The 15728-nt window shown below is 47.5% G+C and overlaps 1 protein-coding gene across 14 annotated transcripts in view; it reads right to left on the bottom strand.

Moving 5' to 3' along the window:
* Itsn1 (intersectin 1 (SH3 domain protein 1A)) overlaps positions 1–15728 on the bottom strand; it is a 191282-nt gene that overhangs the window by 59348 nt on the left and 116206 nt on the right. For 9 of the 14 annotated variants that reach the window (XM_006522934.4, NM_010587.2, NM_001110275.1 and 6 more), the window contains 6 exons: positions 12275–12522; positions 10279–10438; positions 7344–7549; positions 6589–6671; positions 2869–3035; positions 5–50 (listed from right to left, as the gene is read on the bottom strand). In XM_006522934.4, coding sequence (XP_006522997.1) covers positions 5–50; positions 2869–3035; positions 6589–6671; positions 7344–7549; positions 10279–10438; positions 12275–12522 — 910 coding nt within the window. Of the gene's footprint in view, positions 1–4; positions 51–2868; positions 3036–6588; positions 6672–7343; positions 7550–7983; positions 8382–10278; positions 10439–12274; positions 12523–15728 lie in introns of those variants that run through there. The other 5 variants (XM_006522935.2, XM_006522936.2, XR_001781793.1 and 2 more) reach the window with 4 other exon arrangements.

Here is a 15728-nt window from a genome sequence, read left to right as displayed (position 1 = left end):
TTACCAGGTTTTTTTCCTAAACTCCCTGTTTTCCCAGCAGTTCCAGAGCCCTTAAAACAGAGCAGAAGGTCTCATTGGCAAGCTGAAGAGTTCATCATGAAACTTAAAATGATTAATGACACAAACCCACCGGAGCCCTAAAATCCCCCTTCATTCAGGAGAGACGTGGAAGCACGTGACAACTGGGTTGCTGGGGGCTCAGGCACACCCTGGAGCTGGAGGATCCAACAGAAGAGAAGGCTCCAGGCCAGGAGCACTGTGCTCGCCTCACCCTCACTTTATATCCACACGTCGAGCCAGGAAATACTTCCTACACTACAGTGTAGAGATACCACAGACATCTGAGTCTGCCGCCCAGACAGAATACATTAAATACATCGGCATTTCACTACGTTTGTACTAGAACTCTCCTTAAGAACTGCACCGGCATCGGGAGGCTCCCCTCCCCCTTCAGTTCCTGCATGGAGTTCCCACCCTATTTCACAGTCCGAGCACCACCTTTCCTCTCTCCATGCTGGAAGCACAAACACAGAAGCAATCCATATTTTTTCCCAACAACTGAGTGTTCCAGAAACAGTGTGTGGCTGAATTCCTCCCAGACACCCATGGAACTTTAACCCAGCTGAGTCAGCCAGCCGAGACCACGGGAGCCAGGACAGGGGCCAGCATGCACTCTGTAGGACAAAGTGGCTTATTGTCAATTAATGCTTCCCTTGAGTGCCTACCCTTGTAGTAAATTAAATATTTCAATTGAAATGAGACAAAGGGTTTAATAAGCCAAGCCAGAGTTACTGTAAAGATAAAAATGTGCAGTGGAATGCATTTTATTATTATTGCTGCTATATCCCAGTACTGGGACTGAATGGCTATTAGAGAAGAGGAAGGCTTAAAGTAAAATTGACTCTAATTATTTAATTTATTAAATCAATTAATTATTAATAATTTAATCTATTAATGTTCTTGTTATTTTCACAGTCTGCATATCAAATGAAGAACAGCGATGAGAGAGTGCTTGCATGCACATAAGCGTGGGACGATTCCCAAGGCTCCGTGCACAGAAGAGAGCAATGGGTGTCATCCAGGCACAGAGGTCACAGGGCCAGTGTGTTCTCTGTGAGAAGCCCCGGGCACAGGGGACCGGGTTCTGTCCTGGCTGAGTCTACAGAACGGGTGCCCCAGAGGACAGCAGGAAGGGCTGCCTGCAGACCTGTGGGTCCAGCCTGGTGTCTGGACCACGGTGCACTGTTTTCTCAAGTTTGATAGGACTTTGCCCTTACATTTAACTTCGTATTTTTATTGTCATTTGATTAAAAGAATCTTAATACATAGATATTCCACAGCCAAAAATTAATTAACTGAAGGCTATGGTAAGCAACAGCTCATAGGTCAGTTGGCCTTTAAAGCCACAATGCTTGCTGTTTGCAGACTTTGGATGCTTTTAGGCAGAAAACTGTAATTTATTAAAATGTAATGTAAGAAAGAGCTTTTGGTTTTCTGGGTAACAGCTTATTTTTACTATGTTACTTAAATATGTACTAAGGCTATTTCTCTGTATCCACCCACCCACCCATCCATCCATCCATCCATCCATCCATCCATCCATCCATCCATCCATCCACACAGAAAACTTAGGCAAAATTTCAATGAACAAAGCAAAAATAAGTTTCAATGCTAACCAGATGGCCTTGATTTGACCTGATCTAAAGGGTTTTCAGTCTGATGGCAGAACTGACATTCCCTACTCCTGAAATGTCATTGTCATGATCTTAATGGAGCCAACTCGCTGGCCTGGGGAAGGGTTAGATTTTCCCCTTTTTGATCTATGCAGTTCAGCAAGCCAGCTGGCCCATCTCCTCTCTGCCAGGTCCTGCAGGGTGTGCAGGCTTACACAAACACCCAGGACTTAGCACACTGCTTCCAACACTGCAGCAAACAAAACTCTCCCAAACAACAGTTTTGTTTTATTAAATTGTTTTAGAAGTCATTCCTGGAGTGAGAAGGTCAACGGCAAATGTACTACAAGTCTTAAGTCTCACCCTCGCCAAAGCCACTAGGGCTACAGGGCCTACTGAAGCCAATGTGCACTATGTCTGGCATTTAAATGACAACGAGTGCCTGGCCACTCATGTCTACTCAACAGTGCTGCCTCTACTCTCTGTCAGATGCTCTCTCTCTCAGTGAGGGGAAAGAGAGCAACTATAGATTCACTGCCCTTGAAAAAACTAAGGTCTATTCCTGTGGGCTTGTCTTATGTTTCTGTTAGACACTATAATTATACCACGGAACTCCTCTAACTTGAACTTGGCCGCTCTAAACCACCCTCCGACCCAACCATTTCATTATGATTGCACCACCTCAAGACCACATCCTATGCAGTCAGAAATCTAAGGAGCCATTTCCAACCTATGAGGACCGTGGGACTGTCCAAAGCATACCAGCCTACGAGAACTTGATGTTTTTCTAAACACAGAGTTGAAAGTTTCTATCGCCCACTACTCGGGGTCAGTATCACCAGAACACCTTCATTTACACAGTCAAAGTGCTGCTGTGAGCATGACTCAGAAGAACTAAGCAAGTTTACTCAAAATCATAAACTGGTTACATGCAGGAATGGGATCAGCACTGAGCATTGGACCAGAGTGATGAAGAGCAGGCCCCTGAGTGCAGCCTCCACTTAACCCTGGAGTTTTGCATGGAGGAGGCCATAACACTGAAGGAGATGGTCAGACAGCTGCAGGCCACGTTAGTTACCACCATATTCCAGAACTCAGCAGAACCCAACACAGCGTTCCACCGTCAAACACGGTGACTCCCCGCCAAGAGAACCACTACACAGACAGGGAGAGGAAACAGTTAATGTGGGTTTACCTCTGAATCTTTAAGCCTCACATAGTTAGAAGGGAAGACTCCGGACTTGTCGCCCACCGTTCCCGTCCACCAGTCACCATCTTTCTTGGTAACCACAATCACATCCCCTTGCTGAAAGGTTAAATCTCCTTGCTCAGAACTCTCGTATGTGTACATGGCAATAAACTCTGGAGAAATATTGAGATACGGAGAAAGCTTGATTGTTTAACAATCCCAGACAGCTTTGCAAAGGTAAGTTTATGATTCAGGAAGTCAGGGTGAGAGCCACTCGAGAAGCACTAGGCACGGATTAAAACCCGGGGCTGCCCCATCCCCTACTGCACATATGAGCTCAGTGCACTCGGAGACGGCTGCTGTGAGGACCCAGCTCCAGGACCTCACGGCAAGCGCACTGCACAGCTCCTGACGGGGTCAAGAACGATTTAGTTACATCATCACCTCTTTAAATAAAAGACGATTCCACATTTACCTTTAGTTGATGCTGAGTGAGTGTCTACTGGGTGCTATGTATGGGGTAGGATTTGCTCACATGAAGGCTTGGTGTGCAAATATCTTTATTTCAGTTTTGAGGGGAGCATGCTACAGTTTAGAAGACTTTCAAATACGGTTCATCCTTTATAGCAATCAAATGATATACCTGTCACCGTTTAAGTGCCCCAGTGACACTTGAAACATACAGTGCCATGGATACAAATGGTAGGGGGCAATTTAAGAGCCAAACAAAGCCATGGGCATCTGGTTATGGTTGGACATCTGCTGTCACCCAGGTTGCACAAGCAGGTACAGTGGATTAATGACAAGAGTAACATCTCCCTAACCTATGCCAATCATTTTTTAACAAGCTCATTAGAAAAGACTCCTTATGGGATTCAGCCTCATGGAGTAGAGCTGGTGTTCCTAGTGGTGCGAGCAGGAGGTGTGTGCTCCATGGAGCACGTCCCTGTAACTGAAAGTAGAACTCTGCTTTGCTTTGAACTGAGCCTGAGGCTCAGACCAGAGTCAAGTCAAATCCTAGACATTAAGTACAAAAGACTTACAGAAAGAGACACTGGTTTCATCCATTTTGTCAGGCCTCTGTGTATTTTAAGTAACAAAATGAAGCATTTCAGAACAGACACTGTACTGTCACACTGTAACACACATTACAAATGATAAAACCCCACAATGCAAGGTTGGCTTGCAGCTAGAACTTTGGTATACAGATCTCCATTGGCCAATTTGACATTCACAGTATTCTGCGTGTAGCTCATGTGTGAAGGTCAGATGACTAGTCCCAGGAGTTGGTTCTCTCCCTCCACCATATAGGTTTTGGGGATCACACTGAGGTGTCAGGTTTGGCTACAAGCACATTCCTGGCTGAGCCATCTTGCCAGCTCCTCCCATGGCTAATGTGAAGAGCTTTGTTCTAATGAAAATTGAAATAAGTACACAGAACAAAACCCCTGAAGTCTGAGCTAAGTGGGCATCCCTAACCTCAAGGGGCTTCCTTCAAAAGCAGGTAACTAGCAACCTGGGCTTAGGCCACCCAACACTGACTGCTGGCCTCACAGCTGACACAAGGGCACCCAAGTGGGTACCATGAAGCTCCACAGTTAGAAGTGAGAGCGCACATCACAAGCACGGCTTAGAAAGATCAAAGCCCCAGCAGGGGGTCCTCTTTCCTCCTGTAGCCCGCATGCTTATTGACTTCTCAGTATTCTGGACACTGACTAGTCACATCTGTCCCTCCACTGCCCACTCCCACCTGCCACTGCTGACAGGATGCTAGGCACTCTACATTTCCTGGATTATCTAATATGTAAATCACCTTCTTTAAATCATTTAAAATCTTGGAGTAGCCTTCAAAATAGGAAACTCAAAAATGGGACCTCTAGCTGAGAGCAGTAATGTAGTTCAAAATATAAGGAGCCTGCAGAAGGTAAGGCTTCACATGGCCGCCCGCCCGCCCTGCACACGGCTGTGGGAAAGCCAGACTCCAGGAGGGACTTCAGGCTCCCAGCAGGCTTGCTTGCAGGAGACATTTAAGAAAGGGGCACAGGCCGGTCCCGAGCCACTACTTAGAGCTATCTGAATCTGTTTAAATCCAGTTTACAGTTTAAATGAGATGATGTTTAATGTATTATTAATAAGAGGCCCATTAATCTGTAAATAGCCTTTCTCAGGATTTCTGATGCCAGCATCCTCCTACCACTGTTCCTTCCTCGAGGCCGGCAGTCTTCCCTGGGGTTTCTTCTGCCTCAATCATTTCAAAGCAGAAGCCACTGACGATGGGAACCTGCCTGCTCTGCTCTGCTGCTCATGTCAAAGCAGAAGCCACCGACGATGGGAGCCGCCTCTGTTCTGCTGCTTGACTCTGGAGTAAGGGTGGGTTGGCTGTGACCTATTTATCAGGACCTCAGGGGTTATAGTCTCTGTCCATGTTTTTGCACACTGCTGTGAGCAGTGATGAAACACTCACTGCTCTAAGTGGCTCCACCGGTAAGCAAGGGAATAAGGAAAATGAGGAAGTTGGACATTGACTGGCTTTCGTTCTAAAAGCTTCAAATGTTTTCTCATAATCCATATAATGAGTTCTGCCTCAGTGGGTGCTTATTGTGCCCACTTCACAGATGAGGAAGTTAAGGCAATTACTTACTCTTATGTAATTACTATGACAGGGCCAGAATATGAATTCTCCCCCACTAGTGAGACCTGATTGCAGATAGTACACTCACGTTTTTTGTAATTGCTGTTTTGGGAAGAGGTAAAATTTGGTTTTAATTAGGTTGAAGGCATGTTATATCTAAAGAGTTTTGACTTGTCCTAGTAGTGCTAAACTAATTATTAAGAAAATGTGAATATGTAAAGGTGATCATTATAGGAGTTCATATAATAATAAATACATACATTCATATAAAAATAAATCATAATAGTTCTGTGGAAAAGGTTGGAATCTTTTTTTGTGGTGATGATAACTATGCGTAAAGGATAATTACTTTAAATCATCTTCTTGAGAATGGAACCCTATTCCTGTGAGTCTGGACTAGCCTCATTTCTGCTGCCTCCACTGAAGTAACTGTTCCAAGAATTCTGTTCTCCATTGGCAAGGTCTCTAAGGAACACAACACTTTATGGCAATGCACTGAGCACCCCCTGTCCTCACATGGCGACTGGAGACACCTGTGAGGAGGTCACCACACCTACCGACACCCGGAAGCAGAGCCTGCCGCACTGCATGGGTGCTTAACTCAAGTGGCACTGGTTGGCTGGCACCTACCATGTGACCATGCAAAAGACCAGTGAGGCCCAATCATGTCCGTTTGATTCATTTTAAAAACTTAAACAATATCTTTCTTCATAGCCTGGTGAGTAATATCTTGGATTATGCCATATCAGAGGAAAAACAAGGAATTAACTATTTGTGTAATAAATACTGAAAATGAATGTTTCAGGCATAAATAATCTAGCCTGGTTATCCACAGAGGGCAGAGAAGCGATCTCCTTAGGGAATGCGGTGGGCTTCTCTCAATGCCAGATATAATCAGAGTCCAGATTGGGATGATCTGCACTGTTTGAGAGGACTTCAGAAAGTAGTTTGCTCAATCTCTGTTTTACCTCAGTGCTCGGGAGGCTGAAGGGAAATGAGCAGCCTCTTTAAAGTGAATGCAGTCATTAGGAACATTTACAGTCTGCACTGAATGCCCCCAACCTTCTAAGGAGGCCACACACCCCGGCCCTTACCTTCTCCGGGAATGGCTGGCTTGGCGGCCGGGGAAGCCACTCTCTTTAGACTAGCAGGACTTTCAGTAGGGCCAGTATCGATGCTGTGAGGAGAAAAGAAGAGTATTTTAGTTCTCATCTGAAAATGCCAAAAGACGCTGCCTTCTCTGAAAGCTACGAGTGCACAGCTGCAGCGGTCACCTGCAGTGGGGTTAGAACACAGGAGGGTGCCAGCAGCCACCAGGCTCAGGCTGGGGTTTCTCCCACTTGCTATGCTGGACCCAGAAGCTCAGTGCCAGTCTCCTCAGCATTGACTAGAAGCAACCATGGGGGTATGTCCACTAGCTGTAACCTCTCACAGTCCCCAGGTGGTTCTGGACATCTTTAAATGTTAGAATAACAACCTTGTGGGTTCTCTGCTACATGCAGACACTGATGAAGAAAGCCATTTGTTCATTCTTCCAAATCCATTCATTACTTTCCCAAAGACCTTGATTGTAAGTATTTGTATGTATTTTTGGTACCATACTGGGCATAAAGAGTCCAAACTCTCAAACAGTTCAGGGATTCTTCTACAAGCCAATTGCAGAACATGATTTAAGGCTTCCCTGCCAGGGGAGGTACAGCTCACGAGAAGGCTCACTTTCTGCATTTCATTCATACAGTCTAGTTTTCAGAAGACAGTCAGCCTGCAGCCCCCTGCATGAATCTTAACTAGCACAGACAATAATCTCTAATACTATTTTCATCAAAGAGAAGCAGGTAAATAAAAATACCTTGTGGATTTCCTTACGGGCCCTGAAATGAGTTTCACGTAAGACTTGGGGAACCAACCCTTCTGACCTTGAACTTCTCCAAACCACCACATGTCTTGCTGTTCCAGAACGGTGATGACGTCACTTTTGTTAAAATTTAAGTGGTTGTCTTTTTTGGCTCTCCAGGGATACAGGGCTTGCGCTTGTAGCCCTTCCACCTTTTCACCCTTATGTGGAATGACATAAAGGATCCGTGATTACACCGCAGCTTGCTACCAACCAACACAGCGAGTGCCGAGCACGCGCGCATGCACGCGCACACACACACACACACAGACACAGACACACAGCCATAGAGGACGCTGCCCCAGCTCAGGAGTGCTAGTCACCTTGTGGCTTCTCAGCAACTGCTCATTTCAAAAGTGGAGACAAAAACCGGTCGCCATTCCCAGAGCCCTGTCAGGCTGCACTGCTGCAGCCACACTTGCTCTAAGTCTTTTGTATTTCAAGGTCACGGCTCAGTTTAGGAGTTGACTGCATTTCAATCTGTACGGACACGTGCAAACAGGCCATGCACTGGACTGTGCTTTTTTATTTCCCATAAGTCCAGATACTGTGGGATTATAAGAATGAAGAAAACGTCCTTTCTGCTCTCTCCACATAGTTTGGATAAAACATTTTATTAACCTTGAAGTGCTATAGAAATATTCTCTAGTGAGGAACTTTGTGTGCAAGGAACAGATAGAAACAGCCGCGTGTATCATTGGGTGGAGTGAAACACACTATACAAAACTTCTGCTTCCCAGCAGGACCAGAGAGAAAAGGCCAACCCCTGCCTCGGGACGCCAGGGACAGTTTCACAGGGGAGGAGGCACTTGAGCTGGGCCTTGAAGGGTTTGGAGAGCTAGGGAGGCAGAAGGGCGCTCCAGGCCAAAGGCACAGCACAGGCAAAGGCCCTGAGGTGGCACGCTGAGTGCACAGCACGTGGTCCAGGAGGAGGAGCAGGCTCCGGGGCTGTGGGCAGCCTCGGCTCAGGAAGGGGCGGAGCAGGAGACATGGCTGCAAAGGCAGGCGAGGCGCTTATTATCTGCTTCAGATCATGACAATGACTTAAAGAAATAAACAAACCAAGTCCCACTTCAATTTTCCATAAATGGATAAAGAACAAGAGTTAATGCCCAAGGACAACTGGTCTGTAGCTGCCTGCACTTGCCGGAGCATAACTGGCCAGTAGCTCCCATGAGTGTGCTCTTGACCCCTGACCCTTGCTCTGCGCGGACCCTTACCTCCTTATGCCTAGAACATGGACTCCTCCATTTTAGCCCTAGCATTGCTATTCTCTGTCCACCCCCCTCCCCCCAAGCCCCCCACCGCCCTGTCCGCAGAGATTATGCCTTGTCTAGCCTTTTCAACTAATTCAGGGACTTCCAGGCCAGACTGAAAGGGAAGCGACTTGCTCTGTGCCTCTACAGCTTTTGGGATGTGTCCCAACACCTTTCCTTTCTCTGGGTTGGGTTTCTGAAACAGCCTGAAGTCAGACAAGAACACTGGGGGTGAATCCCAGGCTCTCCACTTGCTAATTTCATGACACTTAAGCAACTGAGAGATTTTTCAGTTTCTACATCTACCAAAGAGATGGCACTCTCCTGAAGACAGTGATGTTCAGTAAAGACCTACACACAGCCTTTGCTGAAACTGCACTAACAGTTCAGAGGCTACAGTCCCAAGACCTCTGGTCTCCAGTGGACAGTACTGCTAGAGACCACTGAATTCAGTTTCCTAGGGAGCCCTCCCTCCTCCCCAGGCAGTTCCTAAGCCTATCTTCCAACAAGGTCGCGAGGGCTTGCTCATCACCCACAGACTGATGGTCACTTTGTCACTCTGTGTCAGTTCTCTCTGCCTCACAAACCAGCAGGCCTCTCAGGGCTCAGCTTCCTCTTACCCCACTGCCATCTGGACTGACCTCACTTCCAACCCCTTCAAGTCACCAAGGGAAGCATTCTCCTTATCCACAGGGGTCTCTTTGCCCTAAGTGGGTTTGGATGACGTGACCACTTCACTCTCCCCCAGGCTCTGGAACCCACTCTTGTCCCCACGCTTCTTGTGCCTCGCGTATAGTGCCTCCTTGGTCACTGTGCTTAAGTGTTGAGTCAGGCAGAGGAGAGGCGCTGCTGCTGAGTTGTCCTCCCACGCGCCCTCACTGCACACTCCTGGGCTCCTGCTGTCTCACGTGAGCCTCTGACCCGAGGGCCCGGGCCTGCTCCGTCTCCCCTCTTCTGTGGTGTGGACACAGGGACTCAGCGGGGTCTAGGCTTCCACACTGAGCACCCTCGGGAGCACTGCTGCTCAGCGGCTCTGATCTTCCTGCCGACCACTTCCTCACATGCCTGGAAGCTCCTCTAATCTAAGCATTTTCAGAACAGAAACTCCCCGTGATTTCCTGGGGCCTCCAGGACGGGCATTTGCTGTTTGTTTGATTGACTGATTTTATTCCTTTATTATCATTACATTAATTAAAGGAGAAATGTTCACAATAACAACCCCTGTGTTTTCAGAAACACTGTTCCTTAGCAGGCCTCCCCATTAGCCTGAAATCAGCCTTCCTTTTCCAGTACAGACTGATGGGGCAGCCAAATGGACTGGCTGTCCCAGAATTCTTGACACACTTCCTGGCTCTCCCCGTGTCAGTTTTCATACCTTTTTAATCTATCAACATTGCAGCTTTGATGACACTTTTTCAATGAAGCTATTCAGATAGACACAGGCAGGAGAGTTTAAGCCCTCTGAACTCTGGGAGGTTTATAATAAGTCTCAACTTTCTGAACTAGGTTCAGCCAGCCGACCCAGCCTCGTAGGAGGAGCCTGCTTGTAAATGACATTGCCAACAATGTCTGCTGGGACTGTTGGTGTGAACGTTAGGTGCAGATCACACTCAGTCTTCGCTAGCTGCCCCTACCTGGCCCAGGACGGGAGATGGGGAGGAGCCAGTGGCTGTGGCTGGGGTAAAGGCTGATCTCTGCCGTAACTGGCCAGCACTAGGTACGGTCAGAGAAGGCTGAGCCGCCCATGTATCCCAGTTGTCCGTTTCTGGCTTCTCGTTTGAGCTGCTGGGCCACCTGGAAGGAAAGGCACGCACCGTAAGCAGTAAGAACTTCTTAGTGTCGCGCATCGCGGGACACCCACAGCCACACAAAGAAGGTGGACTGCTTCACAGAGGAAACAAGACCAGCCCAAATGGTGGTGTCAGGCCTGGGCCTGGAGCCTAGCCCCATGCACAAAGCCCTAGACTCTGTCTCCAGCGACATGCATGGTAGGTGTGGCAGTGCACACCTGTAACTGTAGCAAGATCATGTGATGACTTTGAAGTTAGCCTGAGCTATAGGAGACTCCATTTCAACCAACAAGCACAGTACCAGCGCTGTAACCTAACTGGAACCTCTTTTTAGAATGTCAAGAGCTTTTTAAGCAAAGACCAAGGCAAGTAGGGGTGGTGCGACTGGAGCTCAGGCAGGCTGTCTCTGAAGCAGGCTCCCTCCACAGGGAGGAGTCTTGGGCACCTTCAACCTCAGTCTCAAAGTGCACTGAGAGACCTTGTGATTCCTTGAGCTCTCCCTTTCCACCACGTCTTCCTTCCTTGGTCATTACTCTACCCCCTCTGTTTGTTCCATCTGATCTTTCTCAGAAAACATGACTGGGCTCCTTGACTTCCATGTTTGTTTCTGAAAGATTATTTATTCAACTTGGAAAAAAAAAAAAAAAGAAAACCCTTCCCACTCATACACTCACTGCCCACAGATCAACATCTATTTGGACAGCTGCACGTGCAGGTCCTGGACCTACAAATGGAAGTCTAGGCGGTGGTAAGACACCAAAGCTTTTAAGTTCAGACTCCATTTTAGAGAACTTGACCTAAGTTTGAACTCGGATAAACTAACCTAGCATTAGTTTCCAAGTTACCCCCCCAACAAAATCTGAGCTCCAGTTTCTAGACTCACCCCAATAAGACCTGTGTCTCTAGGTTAATGTCCCCCATCAAATCCAGGTTATTTCCTCAACAAATCTGCACCCTTAGGCTGCAAGCCTGCCTCTGCCTCACAACCACCAATGCAGTGGGAGGCAGAAGTTAAGTTTATGGTTTGACTCCCAGCACCAGCCAAGAATGCTAAAGTATACCTCTCACCTGGGTGCTTGCCAGGCTAGAAACACACACACACACACACACACACACACACACACACACACACACACACACCTTCCCGCCGCTGGCTGCTTTCTATAAAACCTTGCCCCACAGATGGTCTAGGTTCCCCTCCACCAAAGCCGCCCTGCTTGTCAGCAGTGAGCTGAGCCTGAGCTGGAATAAGGTCCAGGTGTGACTGCATCACACTGACTTCTGACTGCTCTTCTGGAGTTTACTAACACTTCCTTGCCACTACAGTGGCTTCACCCATCAATTGCTTACATGCTGTTTGGCGAATGCCATTTCCTGATGACCAAGGACAGAGACCCTCAGAGTGGGCAAGTGGGAGGTACACTTCTCTACACAACACACTTGCTCAGCAGAAACTTTCTGTAGAAACAGCTTTCTGTCTTATTCCGAAACACATGACCGGTTGCAATTTTAGTTCCTGGCTAACAAAATAGCATCATTTCCTAGCCTGCAGGAAATTACTGAATTTTTTGCTGACGGACATGATTGTCAACACGAATTATTAGGAAGTTGTATTTCTCCATTTCTTCCCCCAAATGAAAAATACAGATAATGATGGAACAACTGTAGCTGGCTTCACTTTGCACCCTGGTAAATCTCTGTTTGGCAATGGTATTACTAAATCTAGTTGAGAAGCCAATAACCCTGTTGTCAGTAGGCCAGCTAGAGGAAGGGCCATGAACACACACCCTTTCAAAGAGGAACAACTCAAGACTGCCAAAGACAGCATATTAACACATACGTGGAACTGAAGTCTGCCCAGTTGTTGGGGGTTGTGGAGGGCTCAGAAGAGGTCACTGGCAAAGGAGCAGGGGTCTCACGCAGAGCCAGTTTGGGGGCAGGGGCAGATGTCAGATCGGTCACTGGTTTGGCTGGAGTGGGAACCTCATTTTCTGGAATCTTTTCTGCATAGTTTGCAGGGAACCATCCCGTCTTCCCTTTCAGCTCTCCTCCAAGCCATCCTGGCTCTCCAGTCTGGCTTTCATCCACCTGTGGGAAGTCACAATGTTTCATTTAAATGGAAACAACCAACTGCTGAACACACCAGTCACCCACGACAAAGCCACAGCCTCTGCCCCTGACTGACACATGGCACAGACAGTTCCCGTCTTAGTCTCAGTGCCCATGAAGTGGCAAGCTCCGTAAGCACGCGCGTTCCTACTGACTTTTCTCTCCTGAGCTCCTAATGGGATGAGCTGAAGCACCTCAGCTCAGGTCCTCAGGCATCTACCTCACAGCGTCCACCTGACAGGTCTCATTACTCAGGAAGTCATGCAATTCGTAAAGATAATTTGACTTGGTTTTTATTATTCCAAGCAAGGAGAGCAACCAACCAAAAGCATTCTAAAACCTTCACTATCTAAGCATTTATTCAATATAGAGACAAGGAGGATAAAACCAAAACAGCAGCCACTTAAGAGCTCCACAGATACAAGATGAGGAGATGAACACACAGCATATTCAGAGCTATCACTACTTTAATTCAGTCTCTCAGAGGCTATAATTTTAAAGTCCACAACATTCCACAAGAATAGAGCCTTCTGTTGAAAATGTTCCAAGGGGCCATCTGCTTTGCCGAGTGCAGCCAGTGCTTGTGTCCGTCCTTAGTTCTGCCCCAAAGGATGCATCCAAATGGGCCTCCATATCCTACTGATCCTACAGTTACCTCCCTGGCTTAGGAGCACCTGGAGGTGGCTCTGGAGGACAGAGCTCGCTCAGTCAGAAAGCTGGCTCCAATACTAGAGTCCAGTGAGTCCTATTCTTACGTCTATACATGTGACCTGTAGCTGAGGCCACTGACTTTTCAAACAACCACAGGAACAGGGCAGGTCTAAACATCTGAAGGGCAGCAGGTGCTCCTAACTGCTGGGCCATCTCTCTAAAAGTAACTTAAGGCTGAGGACAGGAAAGGCGGGCCCTCGGGTCATGTGCGGTCAAGGGCGCTGGCTTTGCTTTACAATTTGGTCACTGTTACTGACACTGATACTGGTGCAAGCACGCTTCCCAGTCAACTCCCTCCACTGTCTGCTTCTTCCCTTCGCCAGGCAGTGCCAGCTATTTATAAACTGCTGTGTTCTTCTGCTTGGATTCACTTTGGTGCTGCTCTGAACTCCTGGTTCATGCTTTCTGATGGCGTCATACCACACGCAACTGCTGGGCACTGGAAATGGCGGCTGCTATCCTCCTAAGCACTGAGTAGGTTGGTGGCCAGGCTCGCGACCTCCACCTTAGGACTAAAGTCAGGTGGGAGAGAGTCAGGAGTGTCTCTCAAACAACAAAGCACTGCTGAGTCTGATGAAAAACGGGGCTATGCGTGTAGAGTGCCTCGAATTTAATGCAGGATCTGTAGCTGTAACTGTACAAGGTGGGCAAGTTTAACTTCTGGATGCTGCAGTTTCTTTGTCTATAACATGCCTGTCTTTGTATGGATACATCTTTGTTGTTTTGTTTTCCAGACAGGATCTCTGTGTAGCCATGGCCGTCCTGGAACTCCCTCTGTAGACCAGGCTACCATGGAACTCAAGAAATCTGCCTGCCACTGCCTCCCAAATGCTGGGATTAAGATGTGTGTCACCACTCCTGGCTTCTGATAAGTCTTTGTAATCTGCCGGGCACAAATAAAAGTTTAAAACCACAATTTTATAAAAATCCAACTCTGACTAATACGGTGTTCTCACATCTAGACATTGGTTCTGGTACCTCATTTTAACCTAGTTTACTCTAAACAAGCTTTGGTTCTCTGCTCCGGATGCCTGTCACTTCTGGTTAATCTTGCCAGGGTCATCTCCTGTAGGAACCCATTTAGTATCTGATTACTGCTTTTCTGGAACATTCACTGCCTCAAATGATAACTGCTTGGTATTGCCACGACCTAGGATCTACTGTTATCTCTTTGCCTGGCTAATGAGACTCTGGGCAGACATAAGGAACCAGATCAGAAATCTCGAAGCAATGTCTGACCACACATCTCAAGGAGAGGTCTAGCCCCACCCCACCCAGCCTGCCAGCAGCAAGGACAGAAGTCACAGTGCACCTCCAAGTAGCGTCAAGAGCTAGAGGAGGGGCCCTGAGCTCAGATCCAGCGTCTCCAACAAGAGCTCCCATCTCCAAGGCAACGATGAAATCATCATGGGCTTCACTTTTAGCGGAGGAAACTTACTGCCCTCAGCAACGGCCCAGACATGGTCTCAGGAATGTGAACTTACTCTTGTGGGGTTAGCTCATTTTAACGACTATGATTAAGGACCACAGCAGGCAGCAGGAATTCATTCTTAACACTTAACCACTTGGAAAACAGAGCGTCAACATGAACACGAGACATTTCTTCTTGAGTTTGGAAAACTTTGCCAAAAATGCCAATCTAATTTTGGAAAAAATGTAAGTGTACAACAGGCTGAGTAGGTTAAGCACATACACTCTGTAACACGGCAAGCTATGACGGACTTTCAGACAGAGCATGCTCACCCACTGTGGCTTTTATGAGGGAGTCTCAGGCTTTTTAATGAACAAGCTTAGTCTTAGTTTAATTATCTAACTAGGTCTGTCCCATCAATCCCAGTTTCTCTGGGAGCAATTCTGATACAACATCATGGAATTGAAGCCCAGACCCTAGATTCTGTTGAGCTGGTTTACAAAACAGTACTAACTACACACTGAGTATCGTGCCTGCTGGGCGTGAAAGTCAGATGTGCAGAGCGGTCAGTTCAGATTGAAATCAGCTTGGTTAAAGCTTGGGTTCTAACAGGTCTATGGGCACTGACCGCCATTTCACTAGGAAGCTCTGGCTTTTCTTAAATTTCCAACTTGGTTCCCGGGGAGGTGCTATTACATTTGGCTCTTTAATGACCTCGACTGACATTCCTGTCATTCCCATGCACTACCGTCTTCTTCATCAGGGTGACATTACTGAGGGATGGAAGAGCCTTTAGGAGATGAAGCCCAGCGAGAGAGCTTTAGGCTTGGGGTATGATTTGAAGGCAGACTATGGGACTCTGGGTCCATTCTTCACCCTCTCCTACCCTGGGGTACATTATCCAGCCATCTCTTCAAACTCTTACTTTTTCCGAGACAGGGTTTCTCTGTGTAGCCCTGGCTGTCCTGGAACTCACTCTGTAGACCAGGCTGGCCTCCAACTCAGAAATCCGTCTGCCTCTGCCTCCCAACTGCTGGGATTAAAGGCGTGCGCCACCACTGCC

The sequence above is a fragment of the Mus musculus genome, chromosome 16, assembly GCF_000001635.26.
Source record: "Mus musculus strain C57BL/6J chromosome 16, GRCm38.p6 C57BL/6J".
Classification (NCBI taxonomy): Eukaryota; Metazoa; Chordata; class Mammalia; order Rodentia; family Muridae; genus Mus; species Mus musculus.
This window is presented reverse-complemented; position numbering and strand designations above follow the sequence as displayed.